The sequence below is a fragment of the Cavia porcellus genome, unplaced genomic scaffold (genome assembly GCF_034190915.1).
Source record: "Cavia porcellus strain 051 isolate PalLab524CR breed Dunkin Hartley unplaced genomic scaffold, mCavPor4.1 scaffold_1, whole genome shotgun sequence".
NCBI lineage: Eukaryota > Metazoa > Chordata > Mammalia > Rodentia > Caviidae > Cavia > Cavia porcellus.
Genome location: NW_026947484.1, coordinates 155553722 through 155577522, shown reverse-complemented (window position 1 = coordinate 155577522; position 23801 = coordinate 155553722). Strand labels below are relative to the sequence as shown.

The following is a 23801-nucleotide window of genomic DNA, read 5'->3' as shown; positions in this document are numbered from 1 at the left end:
GTCATAAAGATGAGGAGTTTATTATGCATCTAATTATTCTACCCTTGTGGTGAAGACAAGGCATATGAATGAAAACATAACTCACATCACACTGATCAAAATTTATTTTGATTCACTATTCACTTTGAGGCAGAACAATTTGATAACTTCTGATGAGCTACCAAGCTTGGCTTCTACTGTTCTCCAATATGTATTTCACGCCTAGCCCAACCCTAAAGTTAAAAAGTTACATATGGAAATTTGCAAATATCTTTTACAAAATATTACATTGCTTAACTCTGTCTTGTAAAAAAAAAAACATCAGAGAATAGAATTTATGTTGAGGGTTTTTTTGTATCAGGAATAAAAGTCAGAACCTTGCATTCGCCAGGCAGGTGCTGTGCTGCTAAGCTGTATCTCTGACCCCAACATGAAGGGATTTTGAAAGAAAAAATAGAATGTAACTAAGTAAAGTATGCAAGAATCAATAATGGAGCCCTGAAAACAGAGATAGGAAACACATATAACATTGTACTTTATAAATGCATTTGTTTTAAATAGATAAGTATGAATTGAGTATATTCATTCAACAATATGAAATTTTGATCTACAAATTCACTGTTAAAAGTTTCAGTCAAGCCAACTAATATACTATTTACCTAATTATGAACCCCAGTTCATAATTGTATAATTTAAAATTTCCTAATACGTTTTTAACATTCTCACCACATACATAATCATCCTTTTAAATGAGCACTTGGGATACCAATTATGTCAGATATCACAGCATGGAAATTTGTATTGGTATATCTAGGGGCAGTACAAGTGCACCAAGCCTGAACAACTCTAGAAGCCGGTGCTGTTCAGAATGTCACCTGAACTGAGTCACCTGGGAATCATGGAAAATGAAGATTCTGATTCAGGAAGTCTGCGACAGGGCAATGACTCTTCATTTTCTCAACACTGGTGCAAAATATTTGATGCCCACAACATTAAGGCCAGCTAAGCTGAACAAACAGCAGGGACTGAATGAAATACTCAGCATTAAGAGCATCTACCTGTGGAGATCTTTACTGGAAAGCAATTTGAATAACATTTGTGTTTGTCACAGTCCTAAGTTGATCTAGAAAGGTCTGAAGAATAAAAGATGTATGGGGCCAATGTGGTAATAAGACACCTATAGGAGCATTGTATTCTTCCTGGGAGGTACTTGCACAATCTCAAATGTGGGAATCCCTTTAGGAAGCAGAACTCTACCACGTGAAAAAGGACCCACAATTTCTAATAAACAATCATATTACTTAGAAGATGTAATATTTTGAAAGAATTATGTGTTTTTTACCAGATAAGCTAATGTGCAAGTGTCTTATGCTAACTCAGGGCTCACACTCTGACTTACCATACACCATTTTCTTAAAGGAACTTTCTGGTGATTTTTCTAGGAAAAAGCACAAAAGGCAAATAAATCTTTATGAGTTAAAACTCCATATCCATTTCTCTTTGTCCTAAAATATCTTATTCTTGGACTCACACCCAGAATGACTTAAGATCAGTTGGCTGAACTAATATGATTGAAGACTGGTTCCAGGACTTCTGTGAATATCGAAGTCAGAGAACACCCAATTCCCTTAAGTAAAATCACATAGTATTTGCATATGACCTATGTATATAGTCTCCCTATTCTCTAAACATCTGGATAACTTATAATACCTAATATATGTGAATGTCATGTTAATAGTTATTCTATTTATAGGTCTAATGCTATAGAAGTCAACAACTATATGATATTTTCAAATAATGTTTGGTTGTATCTATTTACATGGAACCTATAAATCATGGTGCAAGGCCAAGGGTAATGGCTGTACTTAATATCCGACTTCACTACTAATGAGGATTATGTTTTAAGAAGTTGCCAAAAATGCACAAAGATACAGAAGGAAGGAAATTTGAAGTGAGAAAACACAGCTGCTAACTTTTCTGCTTATATCATACCTGCACAATGTAAGTAATTCATATAGGTTCAAAAAATTCCTCACACACAGAGAAATTTTCACTGGCAACTTACCGACACTGTGTTCACTTAAACTCTCTTCTTCTGCTGAAACTGTGGAAGATACATGTCATAAAAACTTAACATACCTTAAGTACCTTCAATTATATACAGAATAGCCAGTGTAGAATAGGGGAAAGAGATGAAACTTAAATTGAACACCCCCCCCCCCATTTTCATTATATCATGTGAGACCTTCAGCTGTAACAGAATCCTGTACCTGGTAGCTATGAATCTAGACTCTTCAATTTGGAAGCACAGTTAATGGTTATTTGTAGGGAGAGGGAGCCCGGTAGCATTCTCCAACCTGAGCCATCATTCCAAGGCCTCAAGCATCACTTAAGTTAAACAAAAATATTAACGCTTTCAAAGAACACTCCATCCTTTGGTGCTTTTCCAGACTTCCCAACCTACAAAACTTGCCAAAAATGATTTTTAGTATACATCTGTTGTGCAAAATTATACCACCTGGTCTCAGCATTGAAGCTTTTCATCAGAGTAACAATATCAACTCTTTGAGAGTCAAAATTAGAATAAAGATGCCAGGGAAAGTGACAGTTCTGTAAACTGTGCTCACTTAGGAAATGTAAAAATCAGAAAAAACTAAGAAAAAAACCCCTAAAAGTCATAGAATCATTTCATTTAAATTGGGTCATTTAATATTCACAACAGCATTTGAAAAAGTTAAATAATCAGTTTCTCTTGAAAAAGCAGGCATCATCGATGGCAGATCCATCAGTAAGACAAGAGAGATCGGACTTCTACTTGAGTTTAATTGCCCAGATCTCCACTTCCCATTACAGTTTGCACCTGCTGGGCTTTGGCCCTGGTACCACACCTCTCGTCTGCCAGCCCCGATAACTGGATTCTCCTCTGAGGACTCTAACTCTCTGGAATTGATGATGTCTGTGAAAAACAGAATCCCAAAGCCATGATGCTGCCATTTATCTGAATTTCTACCATTTTTTTGCAGCAGGAACTTCCACTCATGTGCCATGCCTGTCCAACTGGAACCCCTTAAATTGGTATTGCCACCCCAAGATGTACCCAGTCTTGGCAAGCTTATCATACTGCGATGAAAAGGCAGATGCCCTTGATAGCGAGCATCTTCATCTGGCTCAATTTCCCACTCCATCCTGGCTTCTACTCTCACTTATTTACCAACCTCTGCTACAGAGACCTGCTGTCTACAGCTCAAGAGGGGCCTGATGCTCAGCCTGCATTGGGAGGACAAGGCTGGTTATAAACTCCTCTCCTAGGACAAGAACTAGAACAAGACTATGGACACAACTATTATGCAAGGCTTGTTATTTGATTCATTTCTTAACTTATTCCTTCCTTTAGCATGCATTTATTCATTTCATCCTGGGTATAAATAGGATACTATGCTGAGTATTTAGGCTTGTAGAGGTAAAAAGGGTAATCTGTTTCATGTAGCATTTTATAGTGCAATAAAATAATAAATTTTAACTAATAACCACAATTTTTTTTGCAGACGTCAACATGATTGGCACAATGAAGAAGTACAAGAGGAGAGGGCAGGACTGAGTCTAAAATGTAAAGGTTGGGTAAGAGCTGGCATGTTAGCTGGCAGTCCCATCAAAGGTGAGCGTGGACAGAATGTATAATAGGAATAAAATTGGCAGCTACAAGGAACCAAAACAAGATCTGTGTCACTGGAGGACCCTGGATGAGGGCTGAGATGTAAGCTGGGCCTGAAGAAGTGGGACAATAGGTCAAATGGACACATGAATGCCCATTTGAAAGGCTTGGATTGTTCTCAACTAGATGTGCCTATGAACAAATACCCAAGAGCACTGAGATCTGAGGTGGATTTGAGACTTTACTGAGCAATACAAATGGATGGATGGAGGGATGGATGGATGGATGGATGGATGGATGGATGGATGGGTAGATATACAGAAAATTCAACTTCGGCAAAGAAATAACAGTAGCCAAGCCCCAAAAAGATAACAGAATTACAAGTGGTCATGGTTCAGTACTGGAAAAAAAACACCCACAAAAAATCAATATCTGATGCATCATTTCTGTTGACCTAGTTTACACAAAAATATAATGGTGAAATACAGGAAAAGATACAAGGCAGTAATAGAAAAGGAATCACAAAAGGTGCACCACATATGAGCCACTTCACCAAATAGAGAGAAAACAGTGATAGTACAGAAGACCAAAGTCTACGAAATCATAAAGTAATACAGTGGCTACAGGGAAGAGGACATGGAACACCACATTTTCCCAATCAGAAAGAAGATAGATACGGTTTTTATGAAACAGAAAGATTTGAAAACTCATACCCTGAAAATAATGCATTTCTTTGGCTAGAAGAGGTAAAATTCTGCTTTCTCCTTGGCCACTCTGGAATCACAAAGACTCAGCCTCCTACTTCTTACTTCCTATTGGAATCTGGGTTAAGATTCAAAGTCTGTTTCCTCTTCTGTAAAATGGGATGGGGTTGTCATAGGAGGAGATGAGGTGATAGCCAAAGAGCTGTCATGTAATAGTGACAGTGGCTGGCACTTAATAGACACTTGGTGAATATTAATGCCTCTGCTATGGATCACAGAAGCTGCAAAACATGGTGCCACACCAAAATAAGACAGATGGATGATGAAAATAAGAAACGTGTGATTCAGGAAAAAAATAAGGCTCTGAAGCAAATAAATATATTCAGCCACACTGGACATATGTCCACCATTAGTACAAAGAAGGTGCTCAAGGAACTTGGGTTGAAATAATAACAACACCAGAAAATCAACATTTATTACATAAAATCCTGTGATTATTTTTACAAATTGTCAGTATTTCAGGAGATTGCTTCAAATATGAAGCAAACATATGTTTCTCAAGATATACTCAATGGTATCCCATCCTTCAAATACAATACTACAAAATAACAAGTCATTGATAATGAAGTAGGTAGGAGTCTCCCAGATCCCTTTAGGAATCATGGTCTAGGCAACTTGGGCGCTAGTCTGTTTCTCAACCTTTCCCTTTAGCTGTAAGGAGTGCTTATCACCACAGTAACAACTCTGCCACATATATAATCACCTAAATGCACACAATCGGTGTGAACACAAAACACAGTGAATATTTAAATAACTTTTTTTCAAGTAGTAAGGCAAAAGATACATTGCCATTCACCCCTTTCAAATCCCTCGTGTCAAATATATCCATCTCATTGTTCTTGCTACTTTCCAAAGCAGTTGTGAAGGTCATTACTCATGAGTGTCTTTTCATAGCATCTTCCAAGCCCTGAACTGATTCAACATATTTATGGCAATTTTTGTCAGACAAAAATATTAGTGTGTCCTCTTTCACCTTACTCACCAGATCTGACACCGTGCAGCTTCAGGCTGTTCTCCAAACTTAAAATGATCACAAAAAGTAAAATTTTTGAAATTGATTTGAGACATTGAGGCAAACATCACAGCCCAACAATGAAAGAAAACTTCCAGAATTTCTTCAGACATGGACAAGACCAATGCAATGGAAGTGTTTGAAGAAAGGAAGAGTACTGTGAGGATTAAAGTCAATCCTCCTTTTACTGTAATAGATTTTAACACTATATTTTGGGATCACACCTTGTTATGGCTTCCTCTGTATGTCCCCCTCCAGCCTCATGTGATCATGGGTGGGGCTTTTCAGAGATGCCTGGGTCTAGGCTTTGTGAATGTGGATGAAGGGTGTGATACTCACATAAAGTGTGTGTGGATCTGGATTAATCTACTAATCCTTCTATTACTTCTGGATGTGGGCAATGGGTATGAGTGGCATTATCCACAGGATTGTAGCCAGGATGGAATAAAAGAAAGAGAGTCTTGATGCTTGCTGCTTCCTGGCTACCTCGCCATGAACTGTTTGTTCTCTGCCGTTTCCCTGTCATGCTGCCCTGCCCTGGAGTCAGCCACCTAAGGAATGAATCCTCTACAAACCGGAAGCTGAAATAAATCTTTCCTCCTTTTACTGGTGAGCGTTTGGTATTTTGTCTCAGCAACAAGAAAAGCCATAAAGACAGGCCTAGAGTATTTTCCAGAATCCCTCAACTCATGTTTTCATTATTATTCCTTCATTTCAGTGCACTTCTCCATTAACTCACCCGTTTTTAAAATTCAAATACAAAGTGTCTCACTTTTAAATCCTTTTATTAGATGTATTTAACAATATAGTGAAAAGTATAATATGAATATAAGTATACTATGTTCATCATTTTAGAATGAAATTCCTTTGTCTACATTTGTTTTAACTGCATTGTAAAAGTAGTCTCAAAGAACAGAAATGAAAGGCAAATTTCTTGTATATACTGTGGCATCCAGATGATTGGCAGCAGAGAAAAGGAAATAAATAAAAGGGTATATTGGTCAATTACTTTGCTATCTTGGAATTCTTCATGCTCTTAATCACTGCTATAGCTTTATAAGGCAAGTCATCTTTTCCAACACATAATACTGCTTCTTTTCATTTGTTATTTAACAACAACAAAAAGTCAATTTTCTGTGCCAAAAAACTCCTAGTTTCACTGAATGAAGACCAGTATCTTGGCATATCATCTTAAGCAATGCCATCCCAAGTAAACCCATGCCTTTCTGATTCCAGTTCCTTTGTCCAGAATGATCACTGGCCTTTCAAGGAAGAGAGGTGCAATTTCTTTCTTATCAGCCTCTGTAATGCACCATAATGATGTGTGGTGGGAGTGTGAGAAAAGAAAAGGTAGAAATCAGATAGGAAGCAGAACCTTAAAATTCACATGTGGAGGCAGAAACTTAAAATTTTTCTCAACAGTTTGTGAAAAGTGGACATAATTAATCTCTCACTGTGTTTTTGGTAGAAGAGGGTGCATAAATGGTTCTTGCTGTATTTATTTACTATTTAAAATGAAAACAGATTGTATTGTTTTCCTCATGCTATTGAGCACCTGTTCTGTATTCAAAAATGTGTCAGCAGAGACACAAGAATAGCAAGACTGTGTCTCCGCTTTGAACCGCTAGCAGTCCGGGGAGAGTGAGAATCTTACCTTATCTCTTGAGGCAGCAATAATGCATAGCCATGTCATCAGCACAAAACACGGAAAAAATGAGAAGGAGTATGATTAAAGTATAGGGTATGGATACTGGCAGCTTTGGAGATTAAAAATGAACTACTGGCATAATGGCCCACCCCACTTTTCAATGCATAAGCAGAGCCAATTTCACTTTTATCCATGAGACCATGAGAGGATTTTAGATAAAGCAATGCATTCCATATCTTCACTCATTCCAATATATTGATGTAAGCATAAGTTGAGAAGGGTGTCTTAAATGAAATAAGAAAAAGCTAACTACAACCCAAGAAGTAGGTTATACAAATTTGTCCAATGCCAAAGTAGTAGTCACTGACTAGAATTCTGAAAGTTTGACTAAAAATCACTTTATCTGTATTCATAGACCTTTGGAGAATGTCTAATTTCATTTCCCCTGATAAAGGCTGGTAGCAAAACAATAACCATACTTCAGTCCAGGTAGTGGATAAAGAGGATAAAAAGTGTGCAAGTTGAATGCATACGAGCTACCAAGTGTCTAATGAATTGAGGACAAGAACTAAGCAGCCATAGATAGGGAAATTGAGGGTTTCTTTCTTTTATAGTCATTGAACCATGACAAAGTCCAATCACAATATGCAAAAAGAACAAGACGATTATCCTCAAGGAAAAACAAGAAAACTGGTGAGCTCCAGAAAGGGGGTGAAATAGGAGAAGGAGAGAACAATAAAGACAAAGAAGGAGAAAGATTATATATTCACAGATGACTTTTAATGAACCTTTTGGTGAATATTTTTTCATCTATGTTCAAACACCTGCCATCTGACAATCATATATATTTCTTGCTCTTTGCATAGAGTTTAGCTTGTGCACCAAAATACAACTGTTAGCTCATCACAGACAACAATGGTATCGGTGTTGAATCAAAGACAATACACGATGATTTATGAATTTTGCAAGATACTTCTTTTTGAAAATTAAAAAAAGCTAACAATGATAGTTTTCAGCATACCTTTTATATTTAATTAAGCTAAGTAGATTTTATTCATTGTGCTTTGATGAGGAAAATGGAGAAAGAATGCAGCATCTCAAAATATTGTTTATGCCTGGGGACATGAAAATTTTTAATGGGATAACGCTGTCATTTTGTTATAGTTGACTAAGCTGTTTCAGAGCAGTGACTGTGTGATTATTTTTCTTGTAACTCCTGTGCATAATATAGAACCAGACACATCCAACCATTCAATAAAAGCTTCTTGTATAAAATAAAAAATGGGTTTCAATGAGAGAAATAGAGAAGGTAAGTTCTATTTTCATACAGAACAAGAAGGGTCAATTTGTGATCAAGTATTACAGTAAGTACATTCTGGCCCTTTGAATCTTTTTCTTTTTCTTTGTGTGTTTGTTTTTTTTTTTTTTTTTTTTGATACCAAGGATCAAACTCATGACATCACACTTGTCAGACAGGACTTATGCTGCTAAGCTAAATCCCTGGCCCCTCCTTTGAGCCATTTCAATCCTATTACTTTACATACTGCACCCAATCATAGCTCCAGGTTCCTAAATATCCATCAGCAGAGATACACTTTAGGTAATGCAAAATTAACAGTTCTAATTAAGTCGATAAGAGGACTTTGTGAAGAGAAGCAAAAAAATACATGCATGATAATACTTTATACATGTATTTACTTTTAATATCAATACTACTTGTATTCATTAGGTACAATGTAACATTTCGGTATGAATACCTTGCTCAGAGTTTCAGTCAAGTTAATTAGCAGACCTATTTCTTCACCATGGTGACCATGGGTCAAAATAATGTTCCATGTATTTCGAAATTGTACATAGAGTTTTAACACATGTACCATCATTTTTAGCTGAGGATTTGGGATCCAAGTATCACTGGATGTTAGGGCACAAAAGTCCGTATTTGTACATCTCTAGGCAATAAGACTGCACAAAGGCTGAGGTTAGGCTTTCATTGTACCTGAACCCAGTGACTCTTATAGAAACCCCTGTTCTAATTCATCAAATCCAGGGCAGCACTGGAGAGTGCATTCCTGACTCCCAGAGGCTTCCCACACTTCTGGGTTGCAGACTACAGTTTTAATAGCAAGACTGCACCGTGAGGGGCCAGCTACAGAGAGAGCTGGACAAACGAGAGAACTGAGTGACTTGTTCAGTGTTGAGAGAGCCTGACTGTGGAGACCCTGATTGGAATAAAATAGGAACAAAACATGTGAGTGGCACAGTCATAAACTGGGATGGAAAGATGGGGGGTAAAAGCTGTGAGGGGTATACAGTGTTATTTCACAGCTCCAAAGTGAAGGACAAAGTCTCGCCAGGAAGAAGAAATGAACCACATGAAAGAAAATTTTAAAAAAACCTCATTAACAAAAACCCTGAACTGTTTATGTGTTCTGAGATTCTGAAATATATACATTATCCATTTATATTTCAATTCATAGTCTAATGCAGTGGTGGCGAACCTATGGTACACATACCTCAGCAGACAGCATCGTTGAAAGATCTAAAAGGTTCACTATCATAGGTCTAACGTATAAGATTCTTAGATGAACCTAGTGCTCATACTATGACTTACCAACCACCTTCTCCTTAGGAGGACTGTCTGGTGATTCTTCTAGGAAAAAGCAAAAGTTCAAATAAATCTTTCTTTTTTATAGATCCATACATGTCTCCTGCTGTCCTAAAATTCTCATCCTTATACTTCCATACTTATGACTTACCAAACACCTGCTCCTTAGGAGGACTGTCTGGTGATTCTTCTAGGAAAAAGCAAAAGTTCAAATAAATTTTTCTTTTTTATAGATCCATACATATCTCCTAGTGTCCTAAAATTCTCATCCTTAAACTTCCATACTCAGAATAACATAGGGTCAGTGGACTGGCTGAGCTGATATGATTGGGAATTTTTCCTGGGCACCCATGAAAATCCTAAATGGAGGATATTCTAGCCTCATATATAAATGTATTTGCATTCAGTGCACATATATTCCCCTATACTTTAAAACTCTAGATTTTTATAGTACTTGATATAATGTAAATGTTATGTAAATAATGGTTCTACTACATTTTAAGAGAATAATGACGTCCATCACTATCCTAGGATAACCTCTCTAGCTAAGTCAGTGGCTAAACAGCTTTCCATTCATATTTAGTTGAACCTGTTCATATGGAAACTGCAGATGAACTGTGAATGTGTGTTGGAGTGGGGAGAGGTGCCTGTATTTAGTACTCAAAGCCACGCATAATTAGGATTTAATCTGAAAATACAAAAAAATGCATGAAGGTAGAGAAGGGGGGAGGTTGGGAGTGGGGAAATACGACTGCTAATTTTTCTATTTACCTGCATGATGTAACTTATTTGCACAGTGTAAAAAATTCATCTCTCTGTCTTTTACGCGTGCATGTGCGCACACGCGCGCACACACACGGAACTTATCATGGGAAATGAAGTATTTTGTTTACTTTCACTTTCTATTCCTACTTAAACCTCAAAAGACACATTAGTCATGAAAAAGTAGGCTGTAAGTACCTTCAATTATATGTAGGATTGCAATGCTGATGAGAGAAAAGAGATGGCACTCACACTGAACAACCCCATTTAAATTACACCATGTGTGTGTCCAGCTTTAACAAAGTTCCCCACGTGGCAGCTGTGAATCAACATTTCACTTTGGAAGGCACAACTTAAGGTTATTTTGGGGAGAGTAGATGGGTGGCATGCTTAATATGAGCTTAAGTGTTAGCACAATCAATCCACACCCATTCTCTGCTGCATTATCAACTTGCTAGCCCGATAAAGCTACTGAAAAGAATTCCCAGAATAGATCTACTATGCAGAAATTACAATGCTTTGATGCTTGACTCAGCAGTGATGATGGTCAGACTAACAGTGGAAAATTATTAAGTCTTATAATAAAGATTCCATGGAAAGTGAGACTTTTGGAACTCTGTTCACTTGAGAGACATAATAATGATGGAACTAGAAGATAAAAAATTTTGAATATTACTATGCACTAGATACCACACTCCCTTTCATCATCACATGGAATACTTATAAAAATATTTGAAGTATTTACTCCAATCAACTTGTCTTATAAAAATGTGAAGTTAAATCACTCAGGGACAACATGCATCATGGACTTGAATCTTAGATTTACTACTAGCAACTGGAATCTGAAATTTTTGAGTAGACTCAAGGTCCATTGGCAACCAATACAACTACTAGTTCACAGTAGTGTCAAATTTACTGCAAAAATAAAGATTACTTACAATGTTTTTTGTTTGTTTATTTTGTTTTGTTTGTCTTTTTGAGACAGAGTCTCACAATGCAGTTTAGGCTGGCCTTGGGCCACCTTGGAGCCCAGGCTGATCTTGAACTTGCAACAGTCCTCCTGCCTCAGCCTCCCCAGTGCTGGGATTACAGAAGTATACCACCACACCTGGCTACTTAGAGTGTTTTAAGGAACACACTCCCCAGCACACACACACTTCAAAAACTAGCAGTGCTGGCTCACCTTTACTAAGGTAGTAGGCCTTACTTGAAACATACTTGGAGATTTTAGAATTACCACTGGAAAAGCCAAATAAAGCATCCAAAAACCATTTTTAACATTTGGGCTATCTCTTGTTTTATGGAAAACAGCACATGTGTACAATACTTGGTTCTTGAGAGGTACAATGACATGTTCAAATCTTTTCTAGTGGGTTTATTTCTGCTCACGATCTTAAATGTCTTGCCTTGCCCTTCATATTCTGCCCAAATATATTTAAAATACAACACAATGTGAAGTCTGTGGTCATATGTCACAACATTTTTGTTCCCTATCCTTCTGATCGAATGCCAGCTCCTATGAAGGTGATGGTGGAGTTTTACTTCAACCCCTTCCTTCCTCCAGTCTCCTGCAGATCTCCCAGTTCTTTTAGCTGTGAATGGCAATAAATCCCATCTGCAGGCCCAGCTTCATCCAAAATCAGTGCTGGGAATGGCAGGAAGCATCAGTAAGCTCAGTCCCAGCAGAGAAGCCAGAAGGGAACGGGTAGTAAGCGTCACTGTATTTGCTTCATGGACCTTGCAACACCCAAACACTGCAAGTAGCATCACCCCCAACAGGCAGATGAGAACATTGAAGCTGAGATTAAAAATAGTTGGGCCAGCTGCACAATGTCACTGGTTAAAAAAATCAAAAAAGCAAACAGAGAAAGCAAAACCTAGGCGCCAATTTCCCGCCTCCTAGGCTGAATACCGTGCAATATAGTTTCCATGTTTTCCTGGAAAATTTTGTAGAATGAATGAGAACAAAAATAAAGTTAAGTTTTAGTACAATACTTTGGCAAAATGTTAGAGCCATCTTTCTGTACAAGCTCACATTTTTTACAAAAGATGTTTAACAGAACACACATGGCTCAGGCAGGCTAGTTTTGTACACAGACACCAAGGCCAAGTTGATTTCACCGCAGTGAAAAGACAGAAGCCCAAAGTGAAACAGATCACTGGATATGCAGCTTGTCTGTTTGCACCGAGTGAGTGAATTCAGTATGAAGCAGGTGCCTTTCACAGGGCGTAACAGACTCTCACTTTTGATCTTACTGCTGTGCCTCTTACCACACTCTGATACCTGCTGTCTTTCTTGCTTGGAAGGTGCTGGGAGGGTGAAGATGGTTGGAGACGGGGATCCAGGAGAGAACTAGGTGAGACCTTCATGTAAAAGTCATTGTTCTACTGTGTCAGTCTGGAATCTTATGAAAATGAACCAGGACCCTGTCCCATACTCAAACTCAGTCTTGCATCAACCAGATACTGAAGTAATGAAACAGAGCCAGCATCGTCAGCTGGCATCATTTCCCGCTCCATCCTGGCCTCCACCTTCACCTACTGACCCACCAAGATCGGTCTGATGCTCAACCTACATCACATGAGGAAGAGGCTGGTTCTAAACTCCTCACTTAGGGCAAGAACTAGAACGAGGCTATGGTCTGTTACTCAGGGTTCATTATTTCTTTAATTCTTCAGTTCCTTCGTTTTGCACTCATTAGTGACCTTGAGCTTGGTATTAACCACCATGGTTGGCAGTAAACTACGTGGAAGAGAAGTGGGAGCCTGGTCTTCATGGGCTCACATGTGACATATTGGGGTGGTGGATCTTAAGCAAATACAAACACACACCAGTAATTCTGTTCTTTCAAATGGGACGTGACAGGTGCAGTATGGGAGAAGTACAAGGTTGGAGGGTGAGACTGAATGTGATGGAAAGGATGAGCAAGAGCTGCACCCAGGACAAGTACAGGCAGAGAGCGAATAATGGGAATGAGCAGCAAGGTTGGCTGTGCTGAAGGCCCTGGGTGAAGGGCTGAGCGATGTGAGGCACAGCTGCTAGCATGTGCTGGCCAGGCAAGTGGACACGCTGGACTACAGTATGCAAAGCCCTGGCTGCTCCCAGCTAGACGTCCTTATAAATACACAAGCTCATGCACTGAGGTGTGACATGGACCTGAGGATGTTACTACAAAAGACAGGGACAGGAAGAGAGAGACAGAGACAGAGACACAGAGAGAGACAGATAGTGACAGGGAGTGACACACAGAGAGACAGACAAAGACAGAGAGAGAGAGGGAAAGTCATTGAGAATTAAAGAATTTGTGTTCTTCAAAAAAGAGATGTCTAACAGAATTCTGGGCCTTGTCCTCAGCATTTGGAAACAAAACAAAGATAACCATCATATGCACCAGTAGTCTTTTCTGAGTGGTTCAAGTTAACACAATTTACAGAAAAATAAAATGGAGAAAAGTAGAAAAATAAAGAAATACAGCAATACACAAGAGAAAAGGGGCCAGAAGGTGTGTTCCACCTATGAGTCACCACCAGAAAGAGAAAAAAGGCTGAAGAAAAGGACAGCAAAAGGCTATGACGTCATAAAGCAGCACAGTGGTTACCAGAAGAGAAATCTGGACAGTTTTAGCAACTGGAAACACTGCACAGGTTTACGAAAAGTAAAACATTTGGAAATTCATGGCCCAAATATAATGCATTTCTTTGGACAGACATAAAATTCTGCTTTATGTCCTGTCATCCGGGAGTCCAAATGACCTGGCCCAGCTCTGTCTCTCCCTCCCATGGGAATATGGGCTGGACTGTGAGTCTGTTTCCTCCTCTGTACCATGGGATGAGGCTCTGTCCCCAGGTTGTCCAGAGGAGGAAATGAGATGACATGTAGAATGACCACCAGAACTGCTGTCACTGAACAGATACATCATGAATGCTAATGCTTTTTTTATGAGTTACAGAAGCTCCAAAATATGGTATCACATTAAAACTAGATATATAGATGATGAAAATAAGAGGTGATTCATTCACAAAGAAGAGCCAGGTCTTGCTTTTGGTGTGCAAGCGTGCATGTGTGTGTGTGCCCTACTGCCATGCCTTTTCCATAGAGAAGGTGCTTGAGAAACTTCAGTTGAATGAATGGGAACACTACAAATCTATTTTTGTTATTTGTTACTGAAAATAATTTAAATTGTTAATTTCTGAAAAGTGTTGTATTCAGAAATCCGTCTCAACTATGAAGCAAACATGCACACCACAAAATAGTTCCAATGGTACCCCTTCCATAAATGCAACATATTCCAATAGAAGGTCACTGGTAATGAAATAGGCAGAAGTCTCCCAGTGACTCTTAAGAGTAATGCTCCAGCCAGCTTTGACCCAAGGCTGTCCGGGAACATCTGAGCTGTGATTAGCATCCTCCATCACATACATGCATACACACATACATACATATATACATGCAGATATACATACCTACATACATACACACATGTGTTTTTCAGGATTCCCAAACTCACATTCTCAATACTATTTCTCCATTCCAATGGTGTATTCTATGAATTCATCCCTGTTCTAGAAACTCAAATATAATTTGTACCACTTTAAATCTTTTTACTAAATGTCTTTGACACCATAGTATAAATTACTGTGCCAGGATTTTAAGTGAAACAATTTATAATCAATTTCCATTATTTATTTATATTTCTGTTAACTACATTTTAAAAGGTGTATGAATGCAGACAAATATAAAGCATAACTTTCTTGTAGAAACTGTATCCAGGTAATAGGTGACGTGAAGGGGAAGTAAATAAAAACATGTTTGACAATAATTGTACCATCTTGGAATTCTTCATCCAGTTTGATTACCATTATGCCTAGTTATAAGGCAAGACAGATTCCCTAACATACACCATTTTTGCTTTTTATTTGTAATTTAAAAACAGAAAAGAGCCAATTTCATTCTGTCCTGTAAAAGATCAAGGGTTCACTGAACAAAGACCATCAGACATCATTTCAAACCGTCACCTAAATAAATCCGTCCGTGTTTCCAAGAGTTCATCTCCTTTGTCCAGAATCAGTGCTGTCATTTCACTGAAAGACGGTTCGGTCCCATTCCATGTCCACCTCCATAATACACCAAATGGTGTGTGGCAGAAGAGATGGGTAGGAAACAAAATTTCACATCCACACATGGAAACACAAACTTAAAATTGTTTTCTGAAAACCTAACATGACTGATTTTTCAGTATGTTTTAGGTGAATGAGTTTGTAGGAATGGTAATTGTTATATTCATTTGCTATTTCAAAGATAAACAGATTTATATTGTTTTCACTCATTCAACCAAACATTCTTGAGCCCTGGCTCTATGCTAACAATGTGATGCCACAGCCACAAAGAAATAGCAAGACCCTGCCTCTGCTTGGGAATAATTCCCAGTAGAATGAGAATGAGAATTTTACCCTATCTCTCGAGGCAGCAGTAATGCTGAGAGCTTGGACCCTGGGGTGGATGAAGGAAAGCTTGGGATGGAGAAATTTAGTGTGTCAAGGAAATAATGAACCTCACAAGAGGAAAATGGGTAACGACATATAGCTAGTTTCAGTCGAGGCTTCTACACATCAGCAAAGGTATGCCTGTTACTGATTTGACTTCAAGCTTGCCTCAAATCTCATTAGAAAAACAAACGTTAGTCAATAAGTCACGTTGTGTATTATGCTCAGAAAGTCTGTTCCAGAATTTAAGAAATCTTAGGAATTAACATGCCTTAAAATTTAATATGGCTTTTTAACTGATCTATTTCCAGTTCTGTACCTCATGTCACACACACGCATGCAGAAAAACATAGTCCTGTGCTATAGCCTTAAGAAAGCTTTTTATTCTCTATAAACTATTGCATTTCAAGTGGAAATTGAATCCAATTCACAAATACAGGAAGAAAACAGCAATACAGAAAGCAGGTTAAGAGTTTCAACAGTCAAGTTTCTGCAGCAGACACTTTAGAAAAAAATGGTGGAAAAGATATAAATCAAGATAAGTACATATATGATGCACAGGCAAAAGGGATGAGTTAGAAATCTTCATGAGTATTCGTGCCATGTTTGGTGGATTAAAATTACCTTTAGTTATTATTATGCTAATGTCATACTTTACATATCAAAGACTCAGCTTTTTATGTTTGTTATATTAAAATCCAAGTTTTGCATTGCATTCTTATTTTTAAAATTTCCAGGCTTATTGAGTTGTAAATGGCAAATTAAATTTTATGTATATAAAGTATACAGGCCAGGCATGGTGGTGCACAACTGTAATTCCAGCACTTGGGAGGATGAGGCAGGAGGATCACCAGGAGTTCAAGGCCAGCCTAGGCTACATAATGAGTTCAAGGCCAGCCTGAACTGTACAGTGAGATCCAATCTCAATAAATAAATAAATAAATAAAGGCATAAATAAAATAAGTATACCATGTGATGATTTAATGTATATGTACATTTCAAAACTATTGCCCCAAGCAAACTAAATATCACTTCATGCGCAGACCTCTTTTCCCTGTTTAGAGAACACTTAATGACCTACTCCCCTAGTCAACTTTCAGTGTATGATACAGTACCATTAACTGAAGTCACTGTGTCATACTTAATGTCTCCAGAACTTATTCATATCTTTGAAATGGAATTTATTTTAATACATGTTATATTAAATTCATCAATCATGGTTCTACACATTTATGGGGAAATGAGATGTTTTGATATATGTAAGCAATGTACAGTGCCTGAATCAAGCTAATGAACATTTCCAGTACCTAATTTACCTATCATTTTCTGGGACCAGATATTTTAAATTGACTCTTAGCTGTTTTGAAATATTATTATGGACCATACTTACCCTGTTGTGGAACAGGTCATAAACTGATGTCTCCTGTCTACCTAACATCTTGTACCTCGGACCAACAACCCCCAGTTCTTGCTCTTCTCTGCTTCTGCCTCGGCCACTGCCACTCTTCTACCTCCTACTTCTACGAGTTTGAGTCTGAGATTGCACAGATAAGCAATGTCATATGGTATTTGTCTTTCTGTTTTTAGATTACTGCATTTAGTATAAAGCTTTTCAGACTTCTCTGTTGTTGCAATTGACAGCATTTCCTTTTGTTAAAAGATGAATAGTATTCCACTGCATGCATGTACCATATTTTCCTAACCTATTCATTGGCTGAGGGACATTTAGTTTGATTCCACTATCATGATCATGACCATTGTGAATAAGCCTACAAAGAACATGAAAATGTAGATAATCTTTCAACCTAGTGAACCCACTTCCTTTGGATGCATAACTAGATCTGGGATTGCTGGATAACATAGTAAGTTTTTAAATTAATCTTCACATTGTTTTCAGGCATGGTTGTATTAATTTATGCATCAATCAATCATATTCAGAGTTCCTTGGCTATTCATCGTCACGAATATTTATCTTTCGTGTTTTTGATGACAGCCAATAGATATGAGGTGACATCTCACTGAAATTTTTAATTTGCATTCCCCTAGTGGTCATGGATATTGAGCATTTTTTTCATATAGCTTGAAACCATTTTTATTTCATCTTTTGAGAAACACTTTTACAAGCCTTTCATCCATTTTAAAAGTTGGGTTATTTATTTTCTTCCTATTGAGATGTTATAGTTTCTTAAAAATTTTGTATCATAATCTCATATCAGATATATAATTTCAAATGTTTTCTCCAACTTTATGGGTCTGTCTTTCACTTTATTACTTGTTTCCTTTGCCATGTGGAGGCCTTTTAGATTGATCCAATCCCTTTTGTCTATTCTGATTTTGTTGTTGCTGTTGTTGTTTTGGGATTTTTGGTCTTGTCTTATTCTGCTTTGTTTGGCTTTTTATGATCATATCTAAAAAATAATTGCCCAGATAAGGGTTGTGAGGGCTTCTTCTATTTTTATAATTCTGTCTTATATTTAAGTTTTCAAATCATTATAAATTGGTGAAGAATCATTTCTGCTACTACTTTAAAAATTCTTTTGCGTGATTTTTATAATTTGATCATGGTACGTCTCAGGAAATATTTCATTGGTCTTTCTTGGGAATTTGGGAATTCATGAATCTAGATTTTAGCATTTCTCCTAAAATTTGGGAAATTTTCATACACTGTTCTTTTAAATAAGATTTCCTCTTCTTTTATCTTTCTTCTCTTTCCAAAACTCATTTTGGAATAAATAAAAAGCATTTATTCATTTGCTGCAGGGTGTCTCATAAATCTTGCATGATTTATTCATTCTTTTTCTTTTTTTATTTTTGTTTCTCTAATTTCAAATGACTTTTTTTGAATTTGCTGATTGTTTCTTCTATGCAGAAAGAACCTCCTATTAAATTTTTCAATTTGATCATAACATTCTTCATCTTCAGGATTTCCATTTGGTTCTCTTTGTGGTTTCTAGTTGTTCATTTTGCTTATGTATTGTTTTTGTTTTGTTTAGTTGTCTAAATATGTTCTCTTGACTCCCATTAAGCTACTTTAAGATGACTACTGTGAAATGTCAAACAATTTATAGATCTCTGTCTCATTTTGTAGAGCATTATTAATATATCTATGGTGTTATACTTGTCTGACACTTCCTTCATCCTGGCAGCCTCGCATTGGATTCCATGCGTTTGAAGGGTCAAACACTATGTGTATTCTTTACAGAAAAGTTTTAGTGAGTAAAGGATTTTTCCTTCTGGGTTCTCAGGATGATGGGATTGCCTCTTAATTTTCATTCAAATGTTGTAACTGGGTAGTGTGGTTTCTATTAGGTCTGCAGTGCACACTGTCGTTGGTAAGCCTAGCATCAAGCTTTAGGCAGTCAAGTCCCAGTAAGGACTCTAAAAAAATGGGGCTGTCTGCAGTACCTTGGCCCACAAAGCAGACATGGCAACAAGAATCCATGATAGAATCTGGAGACAGTGACTCTGTTACCAGTGCATAGAAATATACAGCTTTTATGATCCTTAGAATTACTCTGGGGTCACTGGATGGGCAGGACTCATCCTTGTCAATAATTCCGAAAAGCCAGAATTGGTCAAATACAGCCCTAGGATCCACAGCCCAGACCAAGTTTAGAAAACCTGTCACATAAGACTGACAGATGTGTCACCTGCTGAATCTGTTGGTGGATGGTGCTGATGCTAAGACAAAGGCCAGACAGAGATATAAAAGAGTGTGCAAGGGAATGGAAGTGTTTATAGGTGATTTTAGGTGGATGCACTAACTTTTCCCGGAAGAAATGTTTACAGAGTGTACTTTCAGTGCTACTTTGATACATAACAATACAGTTCTACTTGGCTTCTCTGCCTTTCACACATAAGGTACTTGCACACATTACCCTCACAAATGCAGAAGAAATTAGTACTTTGAATGCTCAAAATAAACACTGCTGCTGGTGAAGCATATTCCAAGAAGTTTTTATTATTATTAAAGGGAACTCTTTCTTCAGGAATACACAACTATGAAAATTTTCTTGCATGTTTATTGCATTCCTACATTCAATCTAGAATATGAAGGTTTCAATATGAAATATTAAGTGTACTCATTATCTTAGTGCACATAAGATTAATGAACAACACTAAATTCTAATATAAATTTTGCTGGTAGAGACATATCTCTCATTTGTGCTTTATGGAATACTTCTAAGGAAAGGTTAAAACAATCCATTCTTTTACCACTTAAATACTTTCAAATATAAAAATCCTCCAGTATTATATCAGAAAGATTTTTAAAATAATGTTCTTTGCCATATTTTTATTTTTATTGATGACTCAAACTCCCAAACTTTGAAGAAAAAAAAACTGGAATGATTTTGTTCTTTTCAATACAATGGTTAAATGGAAATTATAATGATTCATTGGAAGTGACATAGTCCTTAGTATTGCATGATAGAAATTAATATTTCAATATTACATTATTATTTTATTTGTGAAAAAATTTAATATCTGCAAGTAGATATTCTAATAATAATTTTCATACAACCTAAATTAAACATTGGAATGTATTAATTTCCTAGATTTCTAGTTAGATTTAGTTCAATAACTATTGATTAACTTTTCAATAACTAAGCAAGTGAGCTAGTATTTTAAAAAGTAAAACTACTAGAATGAACAATAAAGATGCAATATATTAACTAATTTTCAGATTTCCATTTGAAATTTCTATCCATTGGCTTTGTTACTTATTTCCAGCTCACATTCTCAAGCTGTGGTCGACATTTACCTGTCAGCAACACAGCATACAGCACACAGGTTTCTCTTCAAAGCCTGAAGAGATCTGCTCTATCTATGTTTCAAAAATAAAATTATTTCAGGAGGTTAGATTTTCCCATTATGAGCACATCTGTCTGAACCAAGAGCTTCCTTCAAGGAGTGGAAAACCGTACTCCTCAATGATCTATCCTGTGGTTTTAAGTCAGGTTTGGAACACAGCAAAGAACATTACAGCCCCAAATTAATACAGCAGGCTATTGCTCAGTTCTGACAGAAAAGGAGGAATTTATTCTTGTATTTCCACAATATGATATAAACTTATTTTCATCTGAAGTAACTACCTGTGAAAGAGGAGTATAACTTTAATAATTAATTTATTGGAATTTCTTTTATTTAAAACAATTCTGCATTTATACCCCCTTTTCTCTTCCCACCTGCTGGGATGGACCCAGCCTTGGGGGCATATTTATATCCCAAGCATGGTTTTCTGTTAAGATGACCACAGATTTGTGAATATAAATCCCTAGAGATAATCTCTTCTGCATAGTTTACATGCAAGCATTCATGACCTCTTTACTTTATACTTATTTATTCTGTTTCCTCCCAACAGGAGGTCAAGCCAAACTGTAATAAAAAGCAAATGTGTGGCTAAGCAAGTAGAAACAAATAGATGGGGACTCTGGTTAACGTGCAGGTATGACAGACGTCCTCATCACTGATTGGAAAAACAAGGTAAGCATCATGACTTGTTTTGCACAGTAGAGTATCCTTTCTATCAGCTTGATAAAGCTGGGGGACACATTTTAGGGGAAATGTAAGCCAGTGTGAAAGCCTGGGAACAATCAAACCTGCAAGTTGAAAGTGTAAAGGCGAAAGAGCACAGGTTCTAAGACTGATTCTGCTCCTGGCTCAGCACTAAGAACGTGAGTGACTCAGGGTGAGGTCTTTGCCTCTATGGGTTTCATCCTTCTGATCTCTGAAATGAAAGGATTAAAGATGATCCACAAGGTACTCTGCTCTCCAAACATCGGCATTTAACAGGTCCTGCATAAATGGATACTGATATAAATGCCTACCACTGCTAGAGTTAAAAAAAAAACGGTCATGGAATACACCCTTTGTAGACTTTGTAGACTGAACCAAAGTGCAGGGAGTACAGAACAAACAGTGAGGTGAAAAGTCAAACTCAAAAGACTGTACAGAGTCTGTACAGAGACCGAAGTAGTAATATTCCTGGGCAGAAACCAGAGCAATTCTAGTAGAGATACTTGTACACAGGTTGCATTCAGAACATTCAACCAAAATTCATAAGTGTGCATATGATTTTCTGCAGAGAACAAATAGGAAGCTGAGTGTCACCCAGGAGAGTAGTTTGATTCAGGATCAGAATGAGAGTAAGGAGAAAAAAGAATAAGAGATGGCAGAGACAGACAGAGACACAACAGGGAAATGAAACTTTCTGAGTTATGTTCCAGGAATTTACTAACACTCAAATGTAATTTGTCCACCTAACCACGTGATAATACAGGAGTTTTACAATATTGGTTGGTTACTATGGGGATGAACCAACAAAGCAAGTTCCGGAAGTGGTACAAGTAGAAGGAGTAGGACTGTGGTCACTGCCTGACATGGAGAAATCACTTCTGTTTTCCTGCTGGGATTTGCTGTCATGAAGCACAGGATAAGGATAATCCCTGTTGTAGTCAAATACTTCAAAATTTCTCTCTGTCCATCTATGTACTGCAAGGCCATGTCAATGGGACATCATAGGATCACCCATGTCCTATGGAAGAGAATCAAAGTCCTTTTTACATAAAAACAAGATATATCCTAAAACTCTATGCAAAAAAAATTTGTGTACTGTGCATTAAATTTGTCACTGTGTTTATTTTGTGTGAGTTACTTAAGGTCTGTATTCCTTAGTCACCTTATTTATCAAATGGGTAGACATGGGTAAGCATATGGGAAACAGGAAGAAAGAATAGTGTTCTACACACAATAACCACTATAAGAAGTGTATTACTGTGATTGTCATTTAAACATACCTGAAGACACTAGTAGTCACCTCATCTGTTTTAATTATTTGGAAGTTAGGCAGATAGCCCACACTATTTCAGGGACTAATCAATAACTTAAACTAACCTCCCCAAAGCTAAAATGAAACATCTAGCTGTAAGAGAGTCATTTTTTTTTGGTTGCTGTTATTCACTCAGCTTCTAAAGGCTCTTTCTTACACGGATGAACAAAAAATTGATTGCAATATTTTGTGCCTACTGACAGTCTGTCTACCCGAGAGAGGACACCAGATAGGATTGCCATTGGATATAAAAGTTCAAAGGTAAGGAAGAGCTCTTGCCCAATGAATAGCAGGTCAAATTTACATAAAATATTTTGCCAAGAGAAATGTGTCCTTTTCCCTTAAATTTACATTTGTTCCTGGAGCTGCCTCTAAGGCCTTCACTATTTCCATGTGCAGTCCAATCTATTAAGCAAGAATTTTCAATAGTTATAACTCTGGCTGACACTGATACCGTGAGTGAGAGAGGAAAATAATGTGTTATTAAAATTACAGAACATTTTAACCTTGGCATTTTGACAATGAGGATATTCAATAAAAATACAATTTAGCACAAATAAAATAAGATCAGGTGAGTATCACCATGAGAAAATAAAACAGAATGCTAAGGATATAAGTAATACTGAAGTTCTTTTTAAACCAAATTAATAACTACTCAGAACAACTAGAAGAATCATACAATTGGTGATCACAAACAGCAAAATTTGACTTAGGAAAAAATTAAAATTTTAGAGAAACAACTGATAGAAAATAAAACTAAGACTAGCTAAAATTTCTCATAACAATATTTATTGACAAAAATGGTAAAAGAATAGTATCTTCTTAGTAAATTTGACATCAGAAAAATGGTTTGAAAATTGGTGTGAAATATGACCAATAAGAATTTAAAAGCCACAGATGCTGAAATGACATAAATGAGTCATATCAGTGTCTTCAACACTGACACAGTAAACACTGTAATCCAATTAAAACAAGTAGAGTAGATTAAAATGTCAAAACCATGGTTTAATACTGTTATATTTAAAATTAACAGGTTTTACTCCAAAAGACCTCTCAAAATTTTTAC

At 37.1% G+C, this 23801-nt stretch overlaps 1 protein-coding gene across 3 annotated transcripts in view; it reads right to left on the bottom strand.

Moving 5' to 3' along the window:
• Slc44a5 (solute carrier family 44 member 5) overlaps positions 1-23801 on the bottom strand; it is a 373608-nt gene that overhangs the window by 163651 nt on the left and 186156 nt on the right. The window contains exons 3-4 of one of the 3 annotated variants that reach the window (XM_063258189.1): positions 9812-9850; positions 9667-9705 (exon numbers count right to left, since the gene is read on the bottom strand). The exons of 1 other annotated variant lie outside the window; for it this stretch is intronic. In XM_063258189.1, the coding sequence (XP_063114259.1) occupies positions 9667-9705; positions 9812-9850 (78 nt within the window). Of the gene's footprint in view, positions 1-1378; positions 1469-9666; positions 9706-9811; positions 9851-23801 lie in introns of those variants that run through there. One more of the 3 variants, XM_063258202.1, reaches the window with a different exon arrangement.